This window comes from Pristis pectinata, unplaced genomic scaffold, assembly GCF_009764475.1.
Source record: "Pristis pectinata isolate sPriPec2 unplaced genomic scaffold, sPriPec2.1.pri scaffold_66_arrow_ctg1, whole genome shotgun sequence".
In the NCBI taxonomy this organism is placed as follows: domain Eukaryota; kingdom Metazoa; phylum Chordata; class Chondrichthyes; order Rhinopristiformes; family Pristidae; genus Pristis; species Pristis pectinata.
In genome coordinates this window covers 218,264-244,303 of record NW_026262572.1, presented here as the reverse complement: position 1 = coordinate 244,303, position 26,040 = coordinate 218,264, and the positions used below count along the sequence as shown (strand labels likewise).

Genomic DNA, 26,040 nt, shown 5'->3' with positions numbered 1-26,040 from the left:
CTCCTGACCCGAAACATTGACAGCCTTGTTTTTTCCACAGAGGCTGCCTGGCCTGCTGAGTTCCCCCAGCATCACCTTGGTTGAAGGTGTCTGACGACCTGGTTCAACGCAGGTTAATTAACAACTACCCCACAGGCTGTACATTGGCCGACACACAGGAGATTGTCTCATGACGACCTTGGTTCCAAAACCGTAGCTCTTCAGCGACCTCCCACTGTGAGCCAGGAAAATGCTCTCTTCACACACGGTGGTGTTTGCTTATCCCGCTGTCTCGATTACTCCTTGTCGGTTACATTCGAAGGCAGTTTGGAGGTTGGTTCACATTTATATTAATAACTGCTGAACTGCAACGTCTAATTATAGCAGAGTCTCTGTCGCACCTGAGTCTGTGTTGCAGGATTGGAATCTAATCGAAGCATTTGCCGGTTCACATATTGAATGAAAGATTCCCAGGGAAAGTAAAGGCTGGGATTTGTTTCACGTAGAGAATAACAGATCGCTGTGTGTTTTTTGTTCTGTTCCATTGACATTGTAATAAATCAGTGTGCGCTCTCCCTTGTTCCAACTTTGCAGACGTTTCAGGAAAGGACTGTCAGTCGTCAGTGACCGGGGACCAACGGACTGAAGATGGAGGAGCCCATGATGCTGGTTTATAACACGGATGGGAAGCTGCAGGTCAACCCAGAGGCCCTGAGGTTGCTCCGGTCCGTCGAGGATCCGCTGGTTGTGGTGGCCGTGGCTGGTGCCGCTCGTACAGGGAAGTCCTACCTCCTGAACCGCCTCGCGGGAAAAAAGTAGGGTAAGGGGCAGTGATTTCGCCTCTCTGTCCTGCAGAAATCTTGGATACCTGGGATACACAGGGCATACGTAAGATATGGCAGGCTGTCATAATGTTGGCCTTCCCATCCCCGCTTTGGACAATGTCTGGGGAATTTAAACTGCACGCCTCCTCCACCACACTAACTGTAGAGAGAACACTGGTCTTATTAATGGTGACCAGGGTTACACAGAACATGGAACATTACAGCGCAGTACAGGCCCTTTGGCCCACAATGTTATGCTTACATTTTATCCTGCTTCATCTAACCCTTCCCTCCCACATTGCTCTCCATTTCTCTATCATTTCATGCCTATCTAAGAGTCTCTTAAATGTCCCTAATGTATTTGCCCCACCACCTCTGTCGAGAGTGTGTTCCATTCACCACCCCTCTCTTACACTCTCTGTGTAAAAAAACTTACCTCTGACATCCCCCTTATACCTTCCTCCAATCACCTTAAAATTATATCTTCTCGTGTGAGCCATTGTCGCCCTGGGAAAAAAGTCTCTGACTGTCCACTCGACTCTTGTACACCTCTGTCAAGTAACCTCTCATCCTCCATCTCCCCAAAGAGAAAAGGCCCAGCTCGCTCGACCTATCCTCATAAGACGTGCTCTCCAATCCAGGTAGCATCCTGATAAATCTCCTCTGCGCCCTCTCTGAAGCTTCAATATCCTTCCTGTTATGAGGCGACCAGAACTGAACACAATACTCCAAGTGTGGTCTGACCAGAGTTCTATAGAGCTGCAACATCACCTCATGCTCTTGAACTAAATCCCCCGACTAATGAAGGCCAACGCTCAATACGCCTACTTAACAACCCGTTAAACCTGCGGGGCAACCTTGAGGGATCTATGGACGTGGACCCCAAGACCCCTCTGTTCCTACACACTGCTGAGAGTCCTGCCATTAACCTTGTATTCTGCCTTCAAATTCGATCTCTCGAAGTGTATCACCTCACACTTATCCGGGTGGAACTCCATCTGCCACTTCTCAGCCCAGCTCTGCATCCCATCAATATCTTGTTGAGACTTACAGCAATCTGCTACACTATCAACAACACCACCAACCTTTGTATCATCAGCAAACTTACTGACCCACCCTCCGCATCCTCATCCAAGTCATTTATAAAATCACAAAGAGCAGGGGTCCCAGAACAGATCCCTGCGGAACACCACTGGTCACCGACCTCCAGGCAGAATACTTGCTATAAATACTATCTGGCCGCGTATATCCTGAGGGTATCGGAGACTGTTCAGCCCATTGAGTCCATGCCAGCTCGCAGTGCTCTCCTCCTACTTACTACCCGGTCTCACAGGCCCATCAACTCCCTGCTTGTTCGCTTCCCATCCAGCTACACCATGGGGGTAATTCAACTGGTTAAACACCACCCCCACCCCCAGTACGTCTTTGGGAGGTGGGATGAAACCACCTCACGTACATGAAATCTGCACCAATTTGATTTTACTCTCCCCATGTTCCCGTCATCTCTTCCCCCCTCCCCGACTGCCGACTCTCCCCCATCTCCCACACACTGGGGGTGACTGATAGCTGTTGATTAACTCATAACCCACGTCTTTGGGATGCGGGAGCTAATGGCTTCACTCACCCTCCCCCAATGTTCTCTATCTTCTCTCTTTCTCTCCCGCCCGCTCTCTAAACCCTCCCCGTCCCTCTCTCTACCCCCCACTCACTCCCCTCTCTCCTTATTGTTCGCCATCTCCCTCTCGTTCCGTCCTCTCTCTCTCTCGCTGTCCACCCCACCCTCTCTCCTTCCCTCTCTCTCTCCCTCTCTCTCTCTCTCTCCCTCTCTCTTTCTTGGTCCCCCTCTCCCTCTCCCTCCCCATCTCTCCCCCTCTCTCACTCCCTGTCTCTCTCTCCTTTTCTCGCTCGCTCTCTCTCTCGTCTCTCTCTTTTGCTTCCCCCTCTCTTTCTTCCTCTCGAACCTCTCGCTCCCTCCTCTCCCTCTCTCGCTGCCCCCTCTCTCTCATTCGCTCACTCTCTCTTTCTCGCTCCTTTTCTCTCTCCTTCTCTCTCGCAACCCTCTCTCTGTCCCTCGCCCACCTCTCTCTCACTCTGCCTCTCTCCTTTTCTTCCTTTTTTCTCCCTCTCTCACCACTTTTCCCTCTCTCTCTCCCCTTGCTCTCGCTCCTGTTCTCTCCCTCTCTCCCCCTCACCACCCCTCCCCTCTCCCCTCTCCACCCCTCTCCACATACACCCCTCTACCACCTCTCTCGCATCCACCTCTCTCGCATCCACCTCTCACCCTCTCTCTCCCCTCTCCCCCTCTGTCCCCACTCTACCCCTCCCCTATTCGCCTCCCACTCCCCCTTCCCCGCGCTCTCCCCTCCGCACTCCCCCGCCTCACTCACTCTCCCCCCGCTCCCCCTCTCCCCTCCTTCTCCCCTCCTCTCTCTCCCCTCTCCACTCACCTCTCCCCACTCTCTCACACCTCTCCCCCGCTCTCTCTCCCCCTGCTCTCTCCCCCCGCTCGCTCCCCCCGCTCTCTCTCCCCCCACTCTCTGCACCCTCTCCCCCTCTACAGGATTCTCACTGGGATCAACCGTCCAGTCTCACACCAAAGGAATCTGGATGTGGTGCCGACCCCTCCCTCAGAGACCGGGGCAACGCTTCCTGCTGTTGGACACCGAGGGTCTGGGAGATCCCGAGAAGGTCAGTACTTGACTCTCCAACCATCCCAACCCCTGTGCACTTGTCACATTACCTGATGGGTCACCCCACAGACAGAGAAACGATCCACAGACCAGAGCGCAAACTCCACCACAGGCAGCGTGGACGTCTGAATCCCGTTAACGATCTGGATTTAAAGTAAAAGAATTGAAAAATGACAAACACATTCATCGGCAGGTTCACTGTTCAATAGACGGAGGAATTCTGCCATCTATTTGTCTGAACTGTATGTGACCCAAAACCAATTGCCTTCCCCACGGAGCAAGTTCTTTCAAAATAGGGGGCACTCGTCTATCAGACTGAACTCTATGCAAGAATCCCCACTAACTGCTGATCCATCCTACCTGCAGGGAAACCCCGCCAATGATACTTCCATCTTTTCACTGGCCATTCTCTTGAGCAGCATCTTTATTTACAACTGTCGGGGAAATATAGACCATCAATCCATGGCGGACTTACAGTATCCTTCACTGGTGTCTCTCAGTCCCTCTCCCTCAGAGGGAGATCTGTACACTGACCGGTGTCCCTCAAGTCCCTCTCTGTCAGGGGGAGATCTGTACACTGACCGGTGTCCCTCAGTCCCTCTCCCTCAGGGAGGATCTGTACACTGACCGGTGTCTCTCAGGCCCTCTCACTTAGGGGGAGATCTGTACACTGGTGTCCCTCAGTCCCTCTCCCTCAGGGGGAGATCTGTACACTGACAGGTGTCCCTCGGTCCCTCTCTCTCAGAGGGAGATCAGTACACTGACCGGTGTCCCTCAAGTCCCTCTCCCTCAGGGAGAGATCTGTATACTGACCGGTGTCTCTCAGTCCCTCTCTGGAGGAGATTAGTACACTGAGCGGTGTCTCTCAGGCCCTCTCACTTAGGGGGAGATCTGTACACTGGTGTCCCTCAGTCCCTCTCCCTCGGGGGAGATCTGTACACTGACCGGTGTCCCTCAGTCGCTCCCTCTCAGGGGGAGATCTGTACACTGACTGGTGTCCCTCGGTCCCTCTCTCTCAGGGGGAGATCTGTACACTGACCGGTGACTTCCTGTCCCTCTCCCTCAGAGGGAGATTTGTACACTGACTGGTGTCCCTTGGTCCCTCTCTCTCAGGGGGAGATCTGAACACTGACTGGTTTCTCTCAGTCACTCTCTCAGGGGGATACCCACACACTGACTGACTTACCTCAGTACAGTCCTGCCAACATTTCATTCCTTTATCCTTGACATTGCTCCCAGTTTTGTGACTGAACTGTCCAAATGGATCCAGGTGAAGTCCCAGGCCAATGTCAGTGACAGTCGGGACTTTGTCCGTTTCTTCCCCGAATTTGTCTGGCTGATCCGTGATCTGAACCTGGAGCTGCAGATCGAAGGGGAGGAGGTGTCTGCGGATGATTACCTGGAGCACTGTCTCCGTCTGAGGGAGGGTGAGTGTGTGACCATGTCATTCACAGAGGGCACAGGTCATAGGGGACCGCAGGGGTCAACTGGTCATCTACGCCTGGGATGAGTTTGGAGAGGGGTGAGAGGTGGATGGGGGGGGGGGGACATGGCGGGAACAGGGGTGAGGTCAGGGGACGAGAGGGTGGTAGGGGAAGACCTCGGCTCATAATGGAAGTCTTCCTGGTACTGCCTTATCCTATTACCTTGCAGGATCGTGCACACCCACTCCAGGGTCCCCCTTCCCTTCACACCTCTATTCTGCATTCAGCTGCCCTGATCCCCCTCCCCATTGACATTACCTCACACTCCCCCGAGAAACCTCGACCTCTAGCCGGCACCGTCCTGTGCTTTGAAGGTATAAAGGCAGCCCCTCCCAGCTGCTAGATACCTCCCTGCCCCACCCCATCACACCTACTGCCCTCATCTTGTCACTGCCCCCTCCCCGTAGACGCGCCCCCAACTACACTGTGTGAAACCGACCCATCCCCCAAATCCTTCCCCTCCCTGACAAGCCACCCATGTCCCGCAACTACGTTGCACTTGACCCCCCAACACATGCCCACCCTCCCCTCCCAAGACAGTCCTGTCCTCCCACTATCCTCCCCTCCACTCCCCGACCCCCCTGTCCTTCCCCTGCCCCTCCCCTCCACGTCCCTCCCGTCCTCCCCTGCTCTCCCATCCACGCCCCTCCGGTCCGGCCCCTGCCCTCCCCTCCACTCCCGTCTGTCTACCTCTTGCCCTCCCCTCCCCTCTCCTCTATGCCCCACCTTCCCCTCTCTACCCCTCCTGTCCTCCAACTGCACCCCCATCCTGACCCCTCCCCTCCTGTCCTAACCCTGCCCCTCCCCTCCTCTCCTTTCCCCTCCCGTCCTCCCCTCCACTCCCCTCCTGTCCTCCCGCTGCCCCTACTCTCCTGTCCTCCCCATGACCCTCCCCTTCCCCATCCCCTCCACACCCCTTCCCGCGTTTCCTCCCACTGCCCCTCCCTTGCCCACCCGTCCCCTCCTCCCCTGCCCCTCCCCTCCCCACATGGCCTCGCCTGTCCCTCTCCTCCTCTCCTCCCCTGCTCCTTCTATCAACCCCTGCCCCTCTCCTCCTGTCCTCCCCTGCCCCTCTCCTCCCCTGCTGTGCTCCCCCTGCCCTTTCCCTCCCCTCCTCCCCACCACTCCCCTCCCTTCCTCCCCTACCCCTCCTCCCCAGCCCTCCAACCCCACCACTCCCCTACCCCTCACCCTACCCATCCCCTACAACTCCCCTTTCCTCCTCCCCTCTCCGCCGCCCTCGACGCGTCCCCGTCCTCCCCTACCCCTACCCTCCCATTCTCCTCCTACCCCTCTCCTCCTCCCCCTCCCTTCCCATTCTCCCCTACACCTCCTCTCCCCTGCTCCCCGACCCTCCCCTCTTACCCTCCACTCCACTCCCCTCCTGCACTGCTCCTCACCTCCCCCCTCTTCCCTCCGCTTCCCCCCCGCCTCCTTTCCGCTCCTTTCCAATCCTTTAGCCTCCTTTCCCCTTCCCTCCCCTCACCCTGCCCTCCCCCTCACGCCCACCTGTCACCACTCCCTTCACCTTCTCCCTCACGCATTTCCCTTCACCCTCTCCCCCTCCCCATCTGCTCCCCCCTCTCCCCTCCCCTCTCCCCTCCCCTTTCCCCATCCTCTCCCCTCTCCTCTCTCCTTCCTTGCCCCACTCCCACTCCCCTCCCCAAATCCCCTTCCCCTCCCCCACACTGCCACTCCCCCTCCTACGCTTCCCCCTCGCCCTCACCCCTCTCCTCCTCTCCAACCACTCCCCCTCCTCCCCCTCTCCTCCCCTCCATCCACTCCCCCTCCTCTACCACTCCTCCCCTTCCCTTACCCCCTCACCTCCTACTCCCCATACCCCCTCGCCTCCCCACTCTCCTACCCTCCCCCTCTCCACTCTATTCCCCTCCTGTCCTCCCAAGCTCCCACCCCTCACCGCCCCTCCCCTCATGTACTACCACACCCCTCCACTCCTGTCCACCCCGCCCCTCCCCTCCTCCCGTCCCCTACCCTCCTGTCCTACCCCTCCACTTCCTGTCTCCACTGCCCCTCCCCTGTCCACGCCGCCCCTCCCCTCAAGTACAACTTGCCCCTCCCCTCCACCTGTCGCTTGAATACCCCTCCTGTCCCCTCCTTTCCCCTCCCGTCCCCTTAACTACACCTACCCATTCCCCTCCCCCTCCTCTCACCCCTCCCCTACTCCCTATCTCTCACCCCTCTACCCACCACTCTCTCCCATCCCCACACTCCCTCCCCCTCTCCACCCGCCTCACCCCTCCACTCCCCCTGCCCTCCTCTCCTCTTCCCTCCCCTCTACCCTCCACTCTCTCCTCCCACTCCCCTCCTGCTCCCCACTCTCCTCCCTTTCCACGTCCCCTCCTCCCCTACACGCTCTGCCCCTTCCTTACCCTCTCACGGTTCCCTCCTCTCCCCTCCACCCTCTTCTTACCCCTCTCCTACCAATCCACCATTCTACTACCCCTTCCCCCTCCCTACTCCTCCCCTCCCCCTCCTGCCTTCCCTCACTCTCCACCCCTATCCCTCCACCCCATCGCCCTCCTCCCACAAACCCCTCCGCACATTCACCCCTCTACTTCTCCGCCCCTCCCCTCTCCCCCCCTCCCCTCCTCCACTTTCACCCCTCCTCCCCTCTCCCCAACTCTCCCCCGCCTTCTTTACATCTCCCCTCTCTTCCTCCTCCCTTCTCAACTAATCTTGCCCTCCCCCTCCTCACCCCTCGCACCTCTTCTCCCCTCTCCTCCCCTACCCACTATTCCCCTCCCCCTCCCCTTCTCTCCCCCTCCCCTCTACCCATACCCCTCCCCTCCAAGTGCCCCTCCCCTCCTCTCCTCCGCCTCCCCTTTCTCCTCCGCCTACCCTTCCACTCCCTTACAACACCACTCCCCATCCGCCCACTCCTCCACCTCCCCCTCCCCTCGTCCCTCTCCACTCCCCTCCACCTCCTTCCTCTCCCATCCTTCTACCTTCCTCTCCATTTCTCAACCACCTCTCTCCTACTCTTCCCCACAACCCCACCCCATCCTCATCCCCATCTTCTCCCCTCACCCATCCCCTCCCCCTCACCCCTCACCTCCCCGACCCCTATTCTACCCCTCCCATCCCACTCCCTCTCCACTCCCGCCTCACCCTCCTCTCACCCCTCTCTCCACCCCTCCGATCGTCCCAACCTCTTCTCCCGTTCTCCTCCTCCCCCTCCTCACCGTCCACCCACTCCCCTCCTCCGCCCCGCTCCCCCTCCCACTTTCCTCATCATCTCCTCCCCTATCCCCCACCTCCCCCTCCCCCTCCTCACCCTCCCCATCCCCTTCTCCCGCCTCCCCTCCCCTCTCCTCTTTTCCACCTCCCCTGCCCCTCCTCCACCCTTTAACCCTCCTACCCCTCCACTCTCCCCATTCCCCTCCCCTTATCCTACCTGTCCCCCTACCCACTCCCCCATCGTCCCCCTCCCCTCCCCCACCCCCTCCTCACTCTCCCACATCTACTCACCCTCCCCCGCTCCCCCTCCTCTCTCCACTCCCCCAACTCTCCCTTATCCACCATCTCCCCTCCCCCTCTCTCCTCCCCCGCCCGCCCTCTCCCCTCCCCCTCACCTCCCGCCCGCTACTCGCCGCCTGTCCTCCCCTGCCCCTTACCTTCTGTCCTCACTCCGCTGCCCACCTCCCCCTCCCTTCCCCTCCCGTCCCCTTCCCTTCCTGTTGTCCTCTGCCACTCCACTCCTGACACTCCCCTCCCCTCCGGTCCTCCCCAGTCCATCCCCTCCCTCCCCGTCACTCTCCCCCTCCCCTGTCCCTCCCCTCCACTCCCCTCCCGCCTCTCCCGTCCTCCTCTGCTCCCCTCCACTTCCCTCCATGTCCCTCCTGGCCTACCCTCCCCTATCCTGTCCCTACCCTCCCTGCCGCTGCAGTCTTCCCCTGACCTACACTCCCCTCCCCTCTATGCGCCTCCTGTCCTCCCACTGGACTTCCACTCCTCCCCGCCCCTCCCTTCCACTCCACGCTCCTCCTGTACTACCCTGTCCTTCCCTCCCCTCCATGCCCCTCCTGTCCTGCCCTCCCCACCGCTCCTGTCCTGCCTTCCCCCTGCCCCTCCCCTCTCCTCCAAGCCCCTTCTGTCCTCCTCCTGCCCTTTCCCTCCACTGCAAGCCCTTCCATTCCTCGTTCACCCCTCCCCTCCTCTCTTCCCCTCCCCTCTTTCCTCCCCCCTCCACTCCCCCTCCACATCCCTCCTGTCCTCCTTATCTATTCCCCTCCTGTCCTTTCCTGCCCCTCCCCATAGCCGTGTGGGAATGCGTTGGTAACAGTCCCTAGGTTGGGGAGTGGGGGAACAGGGTGTCAGGACGTGTAAACCCTCCCGCCCTGAATTCTTGCTGCTTTCACAGATGGGAACAGTCAGCAGAACCGGGAATACAACGATCTCCGCAGGTGTATCCGGGATCATTTCCCGACGCGTCGCTGCTTTGCATTTCCCTGTCCGGCTCAATGGAAGAAACTCAAGGGGCTTCAGGAAATGGAGGACGAGGATCTGGATGAGGAGTTTGTCGAGGAACTCCGGAGACTCCAGGAATACGTTCACACCCACAAGAAAGTCAAGAGAGTTCTCGGGGGTCACAAGGTCACGGGCAGCAGTGAGTAATTGGGTAACAACACCTCACCTCCCTTCGGCAGAACAAACTGAGCCGGAATTGGAATACACACCATGAGAGCATGATAGGGTGGGGTCCCATTGGGTGCGCGGACGGTGGGAGTTAATGCAAAGCGGAGGACTCCTTTGGAAGTATGAAGAGTGGGAGTGAATGGGTTTGGTCCACTGTGATTTTAATCAGTGGGAATAAAGGGATAAATCAAATCCCCAAGCTCTTACTCCCGGTACCATCTTCCGCAGGATTTGCTGAACTGACCGAGACCTATGTGGGCATGATGACGGACGGGGGCCGACCGTGTGTGGAGAGGAGTGTCGCCAGATTGATGGAGGTGGAGAACAAGGCAGCATTGGATGAAGCCCTGGCCTTTTACAAAGAGAAAATGAGCCAATTCTCCCACAGTGGCCCTGAGGCTTTCAGCAAACTCCTCAAGGATTCTAATGAGAACCAGAAGGAGGCACTGAAACTCTTCCTGAAAAGATCTATCTACGACCCCAGTGAGAAACACATCCAGGAGCTGGAGGTGAGCTTCTATTGTCCAGCGATTCCCACATCTGTCCAGGAGTCTCTGGACCCAACCCACAGATGGAGGGGCAAGGAATGAGGGATACCGGTCAGTGTACAGATCTCCCCCTGAGGGAGAGGGACTGAGAGACAGCGGTCGATGTACAGCTCTGCCCCTGAGGGAGAGGGACTGAGGGACACCGGTCAGTGTACAGATCTCGCCCTGAGGGAGAGGGACTGAGGGACACCGGTCAGTGCACAGATCTCCCCCTGAGGGAGAGGGACTGATGGACACAAGTGAGCGCACAGATCTCCCCCTGAGGGAGAGGGACTAAGTGATACCGGTGAGTGTACAGATCCCCCCCGAGGGAGAGGGACTGAGAGACACCGGTCAGTGTTCAGGTCTCCCCCTGAGGGAGCGGGACTGAGGGACACCGGTCCGTGTACAGATCTCGCCCTGAGGGAGAGGGATTGAGGGACACCGGTCAGTGCACAGATCTCCCCCTGAGGGAGAGGGACTGATGGACACAAGTGAGCGCACAGATCTCCCCCTGATGGAGAGGGACTAAGTGATACCGGTGAGTGTACAGATCCCCCCCTGAGGGAGAGGGACTGAGAGACACCGGTCAGTGTTCAGGTCTCCCCCTGAGGGAGCGGGACTGAGGGACACCGGTCCGTGTACAGATCTCCCCCTGAGGGAGAGGGACTGAGGGACACCGGACAATGGACAGCTCTCCCCCTGAGGTAGAAGGATTCACAACATCTTTCTTTCACTCTCAGGAGGCCATTAGTTGCCATTACAGTTCTCTCATGGGCAAGATCGAGGCTGAGTCACGAGAGCGATGTGAGAAATCTCTCTCCGACGCTATGGAATCGATTCAGGCAAAACTGGCTTCTGGACACTACCTGGTAGCTGGTGGGTACCAGAAGCTGGATTCTGTGCTCAGTGCGTCCGTCAACAAATACAGAGCTGCAACCAAGCATGAAGTCCAGGTGTGTTCCGTATTACCCAGCAACGCTCCTCAATTTTCACTCGTTTTCCCTCGGCCTTGCATGGCTACATAAAATTTCCCCTCCTGCCTCCCTCCCTCCGTGTCACTCTACAAATCTGAATTTGTGTCCAGCCCTCTGTAGCACCTGGAATGATATTAACGAGGGGGGGGGGGTGACCCTGTGACGAGAGTCTCCATGAGATGTGGGTGGGTGGGTGGGTGTGTCAGTGACGAGAAGGAGTGTCCGTGGACTGTGGGAGGGGGTTAGGTGGGTGGGGGGAGAGCCGGTGACGTGGGAGAGTGTTCGTCAGTTATGGAGAACATGGACATTTGGCGGATTTGTCCCCTCAGCCCCTGCTCCACCATTCAGTGCAGTGACCTGTGAATTTATCCTCATGCCCTCATTCCCAGCACCAGTTATCTTTTAATTCCTTGGATTTAATGAACATTTCCTCATACCTCCCGTAAACCTCCCCCACACGTACTCCTCTCCCACACCTCCGTCTCCCGTACACCTCTCCCACACACGTCCGTATCCCATGAATAAACCACCCAGTCAGTGACTCCGAATTCTGGACTCTGCCACAGGAGTGTGTCATCCCCGTCTGTCCCACCTTCTCTCATCGACACCCTGGCCTCCCAGGTATCGGTCCAATGACCCTCCTCTGAACTGCTCCCGGTACATTTGGTGTTGAAGGAGACCGTCCTCTCCTGTGGGTGTGATCTCACCGATACCCGATGTAACTTCAGTATCACCTTTGTCCCACACTGTTATCCCCCCCCCCCCCAATTACTTGCACACCGACTTTTTGTGAATCCGACACTCGGACACCCGATCCCTCTGCATCTCAGAACTCCACAGTCTCTCCCACTTAGGTAAGAGGCTTTGTTTATTTTTCTGCCGTCGTGGATACTTTTGCATTCTCCTACATGATGCTCCAGTTCCCTGATCCTTGCCCATTCACTGAAACTACCTCTCTGCTCTCTCTCAAACCTTTGCTGCCTTCATCCAAGTCAACGATATCGATTGTGCACGGTCTCCCGGTGGGGTGTCACCGAGATCATGTGGGTCTGTAGCAGGATTGTGAACCCATTCCCCAGCGCTGGACGTCTCTCGGCGAGTCTGTCGCTTGTCTCTTGCTGTCCGGAGTGACCGGAGGGAGGGAGAGAGTCGGACCTGAATTTATTGGATCTCTCCTTCTCCATAGGGGAATGCGGTCCTCGCCCGCTTCCTGGACGAAAGGAAAAGTCTTATCGGCCAAGTAAAGATGATGGACGAGAAGCTGACTGCCGAACAGAACGGTAAGAAAAGAAACAAGTGGCTGTAAAGTTCAGGTCAGGCAGCATCTGCGGAGGTGAAGTTAACGCTTCAGGTCGGAGTCTCTTCATCCAGAGTGAAGAGAGACACACCTGTCGGGTGCTTTGCATCAGTGTTCACCAAGGAGAAGGTGGACGGTAGTGAGACCATGGAGGGGGATGTTGGGCCTGTTGGATGTTAAGAAAGAAGTGGATCTTATCGCCGATCAACTGGAATCTGACAACTTGCACCCCTTTCCCAGTCACACTTTATTTACTTGTGCACCAGGAGAGCAGTCCGGCCCCCTGTCGCCGAACCATTCTAAAGTTTCAACAAAGAGTTGTCTTTTTCAGAAAGATATTGACCAATTCAAATCCTTGGCCACCTTCGAATCCCTCATGAGCACGCGTAAAGCACCAACCACGTTCCGTTGATCTTGGTGTTACTGACCAATAGGAACAACGTGGTAATTGCCAATAAGACCTTCAAGTGAGTAACGTTATTGTCCAGCTGTTAGTGTGTGCCTTTGCAAACCTTGGTTACCATCCTGGTCTGTGCTGGTGTGCCTGGTGACCTCGGGACCCGGGCTGGACAACGAGGAGCTCTGCTCTCGAGTATCTTTCCTTGGCACGGGTGACTGCAGACCATCTCTGCTCGCACCTCGCCTTTACCCACGCCTTGTTAAGGTGTCCACCTCAAGAACATTGTGCACAAGTCCTCAGATGCGATACCATAGAACAATAGAATACCACAGCACAGTACAGGCCCTTCGGCCCACCATGTTGTGCTGGCCTTTAAACTTCGCCTAAGGCTATTCAACACCTTCCTTCCACATTTCTCCCTATTTTAAATTCCTCCGTGATTTTCTAACAATCTCTTGAATTTGATCAAGGTGCCTGCCTCCACCACCACCCCAGGCAACGCATTCCAAACCCCAACCACAGTTTGCGTAAAAAACCTCCCTCTGATATCTCCCTTGAACTTCCCACCTGTGACGTGAAAGTCATGCCCTCTTGTATTGAGCATTGGTACCCTGTGAAAGAGGCGCCGGCTGTCCACTCTATCTATTCCTCTTAATAGTTTGTATACATGTGTCATGTCTCCCCTCATCCTCCTTCTCTCCAAAGAGTAAAACCCTAGCTCCCTTAGTCTCTCCTGATAATCCATACTTTCCAAAGCAAGCAGCATCCTGGTAAATCTCCTCTGCACCTTTTCCAACGCTTCCATATTCGTCCTATCATGAGGCGAACAAAACTGGACACAGTACTCCAAGTGTGGTCTAACCAGAGTTTTGTAGAGCTGCATCATTACCTCGCGGCTCTTAAACTCGATCCTACGACGGATTGTTATCCCAGTTTAAGTTCCTACTCCTGCCGGCTGCAAAATCACACAGTGCAAGTTTAATTCTGTTAAAATGTGTTTATTAGCAGTGTACTACAGCAGTTTCGATCTGGGCGCCTAAGATACAAAGACAAACATCACCCTCATTGTTTAGAATAATTCGTTTACAATCAAGTTCCGGACACAGTAATTACCACCTGCTCTTGAGTCAGGGGCTTGCGTGTGTGACATTTTTTCATTTGTTATATGTACGGTCACAATTTCTTAACCCTTTACTTCCTCATTATGAAAGCTAACATCCCATAAGCTTTCTTAACCACCCGATCCACCTGTGAGGCATAAGACCACCCCCCCCCCCACCCCACAGATCCCTCTGCTCCTTCACACTACCCAGAAGCCAACTATTAACTTTGTACTTCGTCTTGGAGTTTGTCCTTCCAAAGTGTTCCACCTCACACTTCTCCGGATTGAACTCCATCTGACACTTCTCAAGCCAGCTCTGCATCCTACCAATATCCCTCTGCAATATTAAACAGTCCTCCACACTATCCACAACACCACCTACCTTTGTGTCGTCTGCAAACTTGCCAACCCACCCTTCTAACCGCCCTCACCAAAGAAGTCATCAATAAAATTCACGGTGGTACCAGAACAGATGCTTGTGGGAAACAGCTCGTCACAGCCCTCCAATCTGAATGGCCTCCCTCCACCACAACCCTCTGCTTTCTACATGCAAGTCAATTTTGAATCCACACGGTCAAGCCTCCCTGGATCCCTTGTCCTCTGACCTCCTGAAGAAGCCGACAATGTGGAACTTCGTCAAGTGCCTTACTAAAATCCATGTAGACCACATCTACTGCACTACCCTCATCAATCTGCCTGGTCACCTCCTCAAGGAATATGATACATCGTCTGCCCCTCATAAAGCCATGCTGGCTGCCCTTAATCAGACCATGATTCTTTGAATTCTTAGAGATCCTATCTCTAAGAATTCTTTCCAACAACTACCCACCACAGACGTAAGGCTCACTGGTCTATAATTCCCTGGACTATCCCTACTACCTTATTTGAATAAGGGGAAAACATTTGCCACCCTCCAGTCCTCCGGTACCATTCCCGTGGACAAGAAGGACTCAAAGATCCTCGCCAACAGTTCAGCAATCTCCTCCCTCGCCTCGCCAGCAGCCTGGAGAATATTCCATCGGGCTCTGGGGACCTCTGTCCTAATATTTTCTAACAGCTCCAACACATCCTCTCCCTTGATATCTACATGTTCTAGAACATTAACCTTACCAACATTGTCCTTAGCGTCATCAAGGTCCCTCTCCTTGGTGACTACTGAAGAGAAGTATTCATTGAGAACTTCACCCACTTCCACAGCTTCCAGGCACATTTTTCCATCTTTGTCTCTAATCGGTCCTACCTTTACTCTCGTCATCCTTATGCGCTTCACATAAGTGAAAAAGAAGTCTTGGGATTTTCCTTAACCCTACTTACCAAGGTTTCTTCACCCTGCCATTCCTTCTCTGCCTCACCGGGACAAATTTATCCCTAACATCCTGCAAGAGATCCTTGAACAACGACCACATCTCCAGAGTACATTTCCCTTCAAAAATGTCATCCCAATTTACACTCGCAAGTTCTAGCTTCACAGCCTCATAATTCACCTTTCCCCAATTGAATATTTTCCCGTCCTCTTTGCTCCTATCCCTGTCCATGAAAATGCTAAAGGTTAAGGAGAGGTGGTCACTGTCCCCCAAATGCTCACCCACTGAGGGACCTGTCACCTGACCCGGTTCATTACCTAGTACTATATGCAATAGGACATTCCCTCTAGTCGGCCTGTCAACAGACAGTGAAAGGAATCCGTCCTGGACACACTTAACAAACTCTGTCCTGTATAAACCTTTGGTACTTCGCAGGCGACAATCAATATTTGGGAAGTTGAAGTTTCCCATGTCAACAACCCTGTTATTCTTGCACCTTTCCAAAATCTGCCCCCAAATCTGCTCCTCTGTATCCCTGCTGCTATCGGGGTACCTATAGGATACTCCCAGTAGAGTAACTTCTCCTTCCTATTACCAACTTCCACCCATGTTGACTCTAGAGAGGATCCTGCTACATTATCCACCCTTGCTGCAGCTGTAACAGTATCCCTGACCAGTATCGTCACCCCGCCTCCTCTTCTCCACTACTCCCATCCCTTTTAAAACACTGAAATCCAGAAATATTCAGTATCCATTCCTGCTCTGGTGACAGCCAAGTCTCTACAGGAGCCACACTATCATAGTCCATGTATTTATCCAAGCTCTCAGTTCATCACCCTTATCCTGATACTTCTTGCAATTAAGTAAATGCACTTTAGTCCATCCACCTTTCAACTTTTAGACCCTATACTCTGCGCCTCCTTCCTCAAAGCCTCTCTACATGTTATATCTGACTTGACCTCATGCACTTCTTCCACTGACCTACCCCTCCGGTTACCATCCATCTCGCAAACAAGTTTAAACCCCCCCCCCCCCTAACCATATTAGAGCACATGCCTGCGAGGATATTGTCCCCCTCGGGTTCAGGTGTAACCCGTCCACTCTGTACAGGTCCCAACTTCCCCAGAAGAGATCCCAATGATACAAAAATCTAAAACCTTGCTCCCTGCACCAACTCCTCAGCCACGCATTTATCTGCCATCTCCTCCTATTCCTACCTTCACTATCACGTGGCACTGGCAGCAATCCTGAGATTGCTACCCTTGAGGTCCTGTTCTTCAGCCTTCTGCCTCATCCCTAAACTCACTCTGCAGGACATCATCCCTCTTCCTCATTCTGTCGTTGGTACCAACATGTACCATGAATTCTGGCTGCTTTCACTCCCGCTCAAAAATGCTGTGGACCTGATCAGAGACATCCCGGACACTGGATCCTGGGAGGCAAAATACCATTCGGGATTTTCGCTCACGTCCACAGAACCTCTTGTCTGTTCCCATGACTATCGAGTCCCCTATCACTACTGCCTTCCTCTTCTCCTCCTTTCCCTTCTGAGCAGCAGGGCCAATCCCAGTGCCAGAGACTTGGCTTCTGCTGCTTGATTCCTGTAGGTCATCCCCCTCAAAAGCATCCAAAGTGGAGAACCTGTTACTGAGGGGAATAGCCTCCAGTGTCCTCTGCACTGTCTGCTTGTTCCCTTTCTCTCCCCTGACAGTCACTCATCTATCTGCCTCCTGGACCCTAGAAGTACCTGCTCTAAGGGGGGTGACTGCGTCCCAATGCACAGCATCGACATGACTCTCTCCCTCCCTAATGCTCCGCAGTGTTTGAAGCGGCGACTCCAGCTCATCAATTCTGAGCTGAAGTTCCTCCATCTTCAAGCACGTACTGCAGATGTGATCACCGTGTACTTGCTCCCACATCATGCAGCTGCAGCACATCGCCAAGTCCTACATCTGAACTATATTTTCCCTACCTAGCTGTATTCTACTTAAAAGTTTTAACAATAACAGTTAAACCTTACCTTTACTTATCAGCAACTCACCAGTGCTGTTGCAGATGGTCTCCGCCTCTTGATGCCGATGAGAACGGTAGATAAGTGGATCTCGCCTCGTCCAGTTACCGCCTAAGCCCGTTGAGCAAAAGCCCAATCACTCTGCTCCGTCTCCCTCCGCTGCCCGCTCCGAACGCTGCCCGCTGGTTATGTCCGTCTTTTTAAAATGGTCGTGCGCTATCCCATGTAAACCCCAGGATACTGAGGGAGGTAACGGGGGCAGAGTGCTGGGGCGTTGACCAAGATCTTCGTGTCCTCTTTAGCCACAGGCGAGTTCCAAGAGCAGCAGAGAGGAGCCAGTGTCGCTCCTTTGTTTAAAGAAGGGCATTCGGGGTGATCCAGCAAACTGCAGGCCCTTGAGCCTGACATCCGTGGAAGGGAAGCTGTCGGACAAGATTCCCAGGGACAGGGTTTAATCACATTTGGATAAGCAGGGACCTATAGAAAATAGAACAGTAGAGAATAGGCCCACAATGTTGTGCCCACATAGCTAATCCCTCCTACATACAGAATGCCCACATCCCTACATTTCGCTCCCATCCAAGCCCCTTTTAAAAGCCCCCAATGAATGTACCTCAACCACCCTATCAGGCAACGCACTCCGAGCATCCACCACTCTCTCAGTCAAAAACGTACCCCTCACGTTTGTTCTGAACCTACCCACCCCCCTCACCCTCAATTGCATGCTATCTGGTATTGGATCGCCAATAATAGGGAAAAAGATATTGCTTGTCCACCCTATCTCTGCCCCTCATTATTTTACACACTTCCAACAGATCGTCCCTCAGCCTCCGCCGCTCCAGAGAAAAGAGCCCAAGTTTGTCCAGCCTCTGCTGATAGCACATGCCCTCTAATCCAGGCAGTATCCCGGTAAACCTCCTCTGCACCCGCTCTAAAGCCTCGACATCCTTCCTGCAGTGAGGTGCCCAGAATTTCCCGCAATACTCGAAATGCGGCCTAAACAGAGTTCTATAGAGATGCATCATAACTCCATGACTCCTGTACTCAATACCCCGATCAATGAAAGCAGCGTTCCATAAACCTTCTTAACCACCTTGCCTCCCTGTGTACCCACTTTCAATGATCCATGGACTTGCACTCCAAAGTCTCTCTTCTCTTCAACACTGTGAAGGCTCTTGCCCCTAAGAGTGCACTGCCTCTTGACACTAGTCATACCAAGGTGCAATACCTCACGTTTCTCCGGGTTGAACTCCATCTGCCATTTCTCTGCCCACACCTGCAGCTGACCGATGTCCCGCTGTATCCGTCGCCGGTCTTCTGCACTATTCATGACTCCACCAATCTTGTACATCACAAACACCAGAGGTCCCAACACAGATCCCTGTGGAACACCACTACTCACAGGCCTCCAGCACAAATAAGTCCATTCAACCACCTCTTCTGCAGGTAAGCTAGTTCTGGAGCGGCCCTATCACGTGCTCCCACTCCTCGGTCGACACCGCGCCCAGCGCGTACTCCTGACGGAAGAGGCAGACATGAGCCTTCCCCGCGTCCCACTGTAGGCTTCAGGAGAGGAAACTCCCTCGCTCCCCCTCACCTTCTCCCAGAACAGTCGGAACGAGTTGGCCGTCCTCCAACAGCCGGTTGCGAAAGTGCCAGCCGATATCCTCCGGGTGTGGCTCTGGCAGCCGGTTTGTGGACCCCAAGTACATGGGCGCTTTGGTCACTCCGTGCTCAGGTTCGACCTATCCCCGGTGTTGCGGAGGATGGGACCGGACACTCTACAGCCCCACGCCCCAGTCAGCTGGACGTTGCCCCACCACCTGTCCTTTGTGGGAGAGTCTTCCAAGTAAATGACTCATTGAAAGTGGCTAGTAGACCGAGGATCGGGAGCCCGTAATAGGGCAGCTTGAGAAGCAAGACAAGGATGATGCTGCTGTAATTTGGTGTTTCTGACTGCGTGCATATTTGTAAAGAATGAACTGAGAAAAACCTAATAAATCTCTCGAGGGAAACATAACAGTTTGAACGGGGAGTGAAGCTCCCTCTGCAATGTCCCCGTCACACACTGTGGGGAAAATGAGCCCCTTCACCACTCTCCCCAGGGACTAACCGACTCGTTCTCTGTCCCCTTCTGGTCAGCTTTGGAAAAGGAGCTCTCGAAGGTGAAGGAGGAGATGGAGAAGAGGGAGTGGGAGATGAAGGCGGCCGAGAAAAGCAGGAACAAACAGCTCCTGAAGCAGCTCAGAGAGAAGTTTGAGGAGGGGAAAAAGTTCAGGCTGGAGGAGCTGAAGGAAGCCATGGACCACACAGAGAGAGAGGTGAAGAAGTACTCGTCCGAGGGCAGGAAGCAGGATGCGGAACGGGCTCAGGAGACTTACGAGTACCTGAAGCAGAAGTATGAAGAGCAGAATCATCAGAGTTTCATAACCAAACTGAAATTAGCGGCGCCTTATTTATTGGCTGGGGCGGTGAGTGGGCTCAGTGTGATGAAGGCCGGTGGGGTACCCGGTATGATTGCCGGTGTGGTGGTTGGTGGGGTATTGGCTGGGATCGGATCCTTGATTGACAGTTCAAAGAAGTAGTCAAAGAAATGGCCGCATCTTGAAATGGTTCACCGCACCTACATTCCCGACCCCTTCTACCCTCCCGCCTCCCAATCTTATCACTGAAATGGACCCAAAGTGTCCTCCACCCCACCCCTCCCACAGCCCATCCGCAGCCGGATATAAGTGGTGCTGACACAACAACGTTCACACCGGGGGGGGGGGGGGGTCAGGGGGAGCAGAAATTTCCTCCGCCCCTTCCCACACACCGAGTCCCCTCCCACAGCCCACGGACACTCTTCCCCGTCACCGACTCTCCCTCAACGCACCGCATCCCCTCCCACAGCCCACAGACACTCTCCCCCGTCACCGACTCTCCCCCCAAACCGAATCCCCTTCCACATCTCAAGAGCAGTCTCCCCCATCACCGACTCTCCTCCCACTCACCGAATCCCCTCCAAGAGCCCACGGACACTCTCCCCCGTCACCGACTCTCCCCCTACCCACCGGATCACCTGCCACAACCCACGAACACTCTCCCCCGTCACTGACTCTACCCCAACCCTGTTCTCCTGCCTTGTCCCCGGAACCTTCAACGCCCTCACTAATCCAGATCCCTCGACCTCCGCTTTAGACACACCCAATGACGTGGCCTCCCCAGCCGTCTGTGGCGACGGATCCCACAGATTCACCGCCCTTCGCTGGCTGAAGAAATTCCTCCTCGTCTCCATTCTAAAGGGACGTCCTTCAATTCTGAGGCTGCGCCCTCTGGTCCCGGACTCTCCCACCGCTGGGAACACTGTCTCCACGTCTGCTCCATCCGGGGCTATCAATCATCCGGAGGTTTCAGTGACATCCGCCCCCCCATCCTTCTAAACGACAGCGAGTTCAGGCCCAGAGACGTCAAACGCTCCTCGTCGGTTAACCCTTTCACCTCCAGGCTCGTTCTCCTGAACCTCCTCTGGACCCTCTCCAGCGCCGCCACATCCTTCCGTAGATACGGGGCCCAGAACGGCCCACAACTCTCCAAATGTGGTCTGACCGAGGCCTTGTAAACTCTCTGCGTCTGCCGTTTCTCCGCCCACATCTGCAACCGATCCATATGGTGCCGTATCCCCCTTGTGTCATCCACGGACCTGCAGACCCACCGTTCCGCATTCTCGTCCAAGTCCCATTCCACCAAGAGCGGAGGTCCCAACACGGATCTCTGTGGAACATCACTGGGTACACCCCACCTTCCCAGAAAAATACCCCATTACCCTCCTCTAGGCAAGACAAGTCTGAATCCAGACGACCAGGTCACCACGGATTCCATGCATTGTTATCTTCCTCATCAGCCCCCCATGAGGGGGGTGGGAGGCCTTGTCACAACACCCCCTACTGACGTCAACGTAGACAACATCCATTCAGCAATCACCTTCGCCGCCTCCTCAAAAAGAAAAGCAATCAATTTTGTAAGATGTAATCAGCCCCCCACCCCCCATAAAGGCAAGCTGAGCATCCCTAATTAGCCCATGTTGTTCCGAATGTTAACCAAATATAGTTTACCAAAAACTCTTCTTTTCCGATATTTACAAGTTAGAGACTTTCTCCGATCTCAAATATACTCTTTCCCTATGAGTCCTGAAAAAAACATACGAGATGTAATTGTTAATTTGAAGTCTTTCTATGATGGCTCAATATCTAATATTTATGACAGGTTATCAGGAATGAGTAAGGCTCCTTTAGATTAAATTAAAAATGCTTGGGAACAAGCCATGCAGATTTCAATCTCTGAGGAAATTTGGAATTAAATTTTTAAACTGGTCAATACTTCATCATTATACGCCTCTCACTCCCTCCTTCAATTTAAAGTGGTCCACAGAGCTCACTTGTCGAAAGACAAGCTATCGCCTTTTTGTTTGGATGTATCTCCTTACTGAGGCTTCTTTAATTCGCATGTTTTGGACATGTCAGAGTCTTAAAAATATTAGACAGACGTGTTTCAAACTTTTTCTGGGCTCTTTAAATTAATTTTAAACTTAATCCTTTGAATGAATTATTTGGAATTGTTGGAGAGAGAGATATAACTTTGGAGGCTTCTGATCGGCACATTCTGGCTTTTATTTCTCTTATAACCAAGAGGGCTGTGTTGTTTAAATGGGAGGAAGTTTCTCCGCCTACTCATGCTCAATGGTTACGGAATGTTATGTCGTACCTAAATTTAGAGAAGATCCGCTGTTCAATTTCTGAATGAACTTAGACTTTCAAACGCTGTGGGGACCTTTTTTGAACTATTTTCAAAACCTTTGATCTGATGGCTAAAGTACAGATTGGCTGATATCGATATGTGCCAAGGATTTTTCCTTGTCCTTTTTTTATTAAACGGCTCCGGTCTTGGTAGTGGGTTTAGAGGTTTATTTTAATAATAAAATTATTCCAAATTATTCATTATTAATTAATTATCATGAGTGATTATTAATGTAGAGTATGTGGCTTCAAGTGTGATTTAACGCAATACATTTTGTAGATTTTCTTCTTTTTGATTCACGTACTCTGTACTCTCTCTGCGGAATTAATAAAAATATTGTAAAAGATCAGACGTGAGGGGAATGTTTTTTACTGAGAGAGTGGTGGATGCCTGGAATGCGTTGCCTGACAGGGTGGTGAAGGCACCTTCCACTGGGGGCTCAAGAGGGGCTTGGATGAGAGGAAAATGGAGGGATGTGGGCATTCTGTAGATAGGAGGGAGTAGCTATATGGGCACAACATTGTGGGCCGAAGGGCCTGTTCCGTGCTGTTCTCTGGGACTTTTGTCAAAGCTCCAGCAATCTCGTCCCTCACCTCCCTCAATAACCAGGGATACATCCCAACGAGTCCTGGGGATTCACCCACCTGAATTACCTTCAAGAGATCCAGCATCACCTCCTTTCTGATCTCCAAATGCCCAGGCATATTCAAATACCCCTCATTAATCTCACGATCCTCCTTAGTGAAAACTGATGCAAAATACTGGTTTGGTACTTGCCTAAGACCCTACGACTGCAAGCAGAAATTACCTCTGCCCTTGGGCAGTCTTACCTCTCCCTCATAGCCGTCTTGTTTTTAGCGTTGTAAATAATTGCCTCGGGATTCTCTTTAACAAGCAAAAATGTCGAAAGGATTATTTCAAGATGGGACATGTAGTTATAGAGATGTAGACAAGTGCAGTGGAGATAAATTCCGTGAAGTGCAAGTGTCATCTGCAGACTTACTGACCCAACGTTCCACATTTTCATCCAAGTCGGAGAAGCTCGCCAGCCGGGCTCAAGCTGGGGAGTCGGTGTCGCTGACCTTCCACGGCTGTCTGAGCCTCGTGGGGCTGAGCTTTCAAATGAGGGTGTGGTGGAGTCATGTGGCAGCAAAGGAGCTCGCAGCTGAGGCTCCTTCCACCTTCCTCAGCTCCCTCCTCCCTTTCATGAATCATCTACCGAACTCCCTTCTTTTTAACATATTTACAGATTGCTTACTTTTGCCAACTCAGTTGTCATTCTTTGGTGAATGCTTTGTTGGATGATAAACCCTTTGTGTTATTCATTAACAAGAGGAGTGACGACACGTTTTAGCATTTTAATTATAGGGCAGGCACGGCAGCGTAGCGGTTAGCGTAACGCTATTACAGCGCCAGCGACCCGGGTTCAATTCTGGCCTCTGTCTGTGATGAGTTTGTACGTTCTCTCCGTGTCTGAGTGGGTTTCCTCCGGGTGCTCCGGATTCCTCCCACATTTCAAAGACGTACGAGTTAGGAAGTTGTGGGCGTGCTACGTTGGCGCCGGAAGAGTGGCGACACTTGCGGGCTGCCCCCAGAAATCGCTACGTAAAAAAAGATGCATTTCACTGTGTGTTTCAATGTACGTGTGACTAATAAAGAAATCTTATGTTGATGGGTTCACGGACCGTTCAGGAATCTGATGGCGGAGGGGAAGAGGCTGTTCCTGAATCGTTGAGTATGGGTCTTCAGGCTCCTGTACCTCCTCCCCAACGGTAGTAACAAGAAGAGGGAATGTCCTGGGATGGTGAGGGTCCGTGGTGATAGATGCCACCTTCTTGAGGTACCGCCTCTTGAAGATAAGATTTCTTTATTAGTCACATGTAGATCGAAAATTCATCTTTTGCCTGGAAGTCCCCACACCACCAGGTTCAGGGACAGCGACTTCCCTTCAGCCCGTCGGTTCGTGATAACCCCCTCAGTGCAACAACACCAGCACCGCTTTGCTCCACAGTGGACTTGGTATTTTTCTGTGTTCTTTCTCATTGCTACCATCAGGAAGGAGGTACAGGAGCCTGAAGACCCACACTCAACATCCAATTCCTTTCCACGTCCCATCTCCCCCCACGTCCCATTCCCCTATCCCATTCCCCGCCACGACCCTTCCCCCACACCCCATTTCCCCCCCCCGCCCCTCCAACGTCCCATCACAACCCACATCCCATTTTTACCGCCCACCCCGGTCTCAGCCCCGCAGCCAGCCCCGGGCACCCGTCGTACGCGGATGCCGCAGGCTATTGGTCGGCCGAGCTGTCAGTGCTATCGCTGCACAAGTAGCGGAACAGGAATAAACAAGTTCCAGCCCCCACCTCTTCCGACGCCTCCGCCCCGCTATTGGTGAAACTACATCATTGACAGTTCCACGCACCAATGGGCGAGCTCCGGGATGCTCCCGTCAGCTCCTCCCCCAACATTTCCTCCTGTATCCTACGTCGTCACCACCACCTGAGCCGGCGGGGGAGGTGTGATATCAGGCGGGCGATGCCGAGGGATGGGGCGGTGTGAAGATTGGTGAGAACGACGGGGAGGCGGCCCAAAGGGTGCCCTGCGAAAGCGGGACTATCGGTCCGGGATCCGCCCCCTCCCATGCTCCTCCCACCAATGGGCGGCTCCCTTCGTTCCACAGGGGCGGGAGGCAGCCTGCGAGCCCATGAGTGACAGGAGGCGGGGCCATCCGACTGGGTGACGACACTACCCCTGCGTCACCACCCGCCTCGGACCCGGAGTCACCGGTTCGATCCCCATTTCCGCCTGACACCGAATCCGCACCGAAAAGCAGATTTAAACGTGATAATTTTGATTTAAATCAAATGTGATTGTTGAATTCGAAATAAAATTAAATTAAATTCCACCCACTAAAACCTTCTCCGAGCCTCGCTTAAAGGGTGCATTCAATACACAAGTCACTTTTAGTTCCCGCAGGATCAGACCATTCGGCCCCTCTGGACTGTCCACCGTTTGATGGGACGATCGTTGACCTCAGCCGCCCGCTGCCCGCGCCCAATACCCAGGCTGTTCCCATGGACGTGTTTGGTTCAGCCATGGTTACCCAAACCCCAGCTAGGCCGACTGGTGTTGGTGCTCCCCGCCCACCCAATGCCTGGTAATCGTCAACTGGGCTTCAGGGTGTGAATCCTCGAGCTCCCACCCATTGTAGTACAAACTTAGGTGTTACTGGTGAATGTTGCGTCTCTGATGCTCTGTGTCTGTGATGCTGCTGCAAGTAAGTCTTTCATTGCACCTGCGCACACGTGGACTTCTGCATGTAACGGTTCATTATTGTCACTTGTACAGTGAGAAACTTGTCTTGCATACCGTCCGTACAGATCAATTCATTCCACGGTGTATCGAGGTAGTACAGGGTAGAAACAACAACAGAATACAGAGTGAAGTGTCACAGCTCCAGGGAAATGCAGTGCAGGGAGACAATAAGGTACAAGGTCACAACGATGTAGATCGTGAGATCAAGAGTCCGTCTCATCGTATAAGATAGTCTTATCACCATGGGATAGAAGCTGTCCTTCAGCTTGGTGGTGTGTGCCTTCAGGCTCCTGTATCTTCACCCTTATGGGAGAGGGGAGAAGAGAAGAGGGGACCAAGGGTGGGTGGGGTCTTTGATTATGCCGGCAGCTTCACCGAGGCAGCGAGAGGTAAAGTCGGTCCGCGGAGGGGAGGCTGATTTCTGTGACGTTCTGGGCTGTGTCCACAACTTTCTGCGGTTTCTTGCGGCCCCGGAGCAGAGCAGTTGCTGTACCAAGCCGGAATTCTTCCGAATAGGATGCGTTCTGTAGTGCATCAATAAAAGATGATGACTGTCAAAGGGGACATGCCGAATTTCTTCAGCCTCCTGAGGAAATAGTGAGCTTTCTTGGCCGTGGCGTCTCCGTGGTTGGACCAGGACGGGCTGTTGTTGATGTTCACTCCCAGGAACTTGAAGCTCTCGACCCTCTCGAACT

The 26,040-nt window shown here is 53.7% G+C and overlaps 2 protein-coding genes across 2 annotated transcripts in view; both read left to right on the top strand.

Annotated features, from left to right (window-relative positions):
- The window catches only part of LOC127567263 (guanylate-binding protein 1-like), a 226,480-nt gene that overhangs the window by 19,747 nt on the left and 180,693 nt on the right, over window positions 1–26,040 (top strand). The gene's annotated exons all lie outside the window — the stretch shown is intronic.
- Window positions 589–19,836, top strand: LOC127567253 (guanylate-binding protein 2-like). Its single transcript, XM_052009936.1, is given in 10 exon segments — window positions 589–799; window positions 3,364–3,491; window positions 3,860–3,969; window positions 4,733–4,920; window positions 9,359–9,604; window positions 9,862–10,142; window positions 10,904–11,116; window positions 12,324–12,417; window positions 18,859–19,050; window positions 19,394–19,836. Coding segments are annotated over 10 exon segments (2,067 nt in total). The 5' UTR covers window positions 589–627.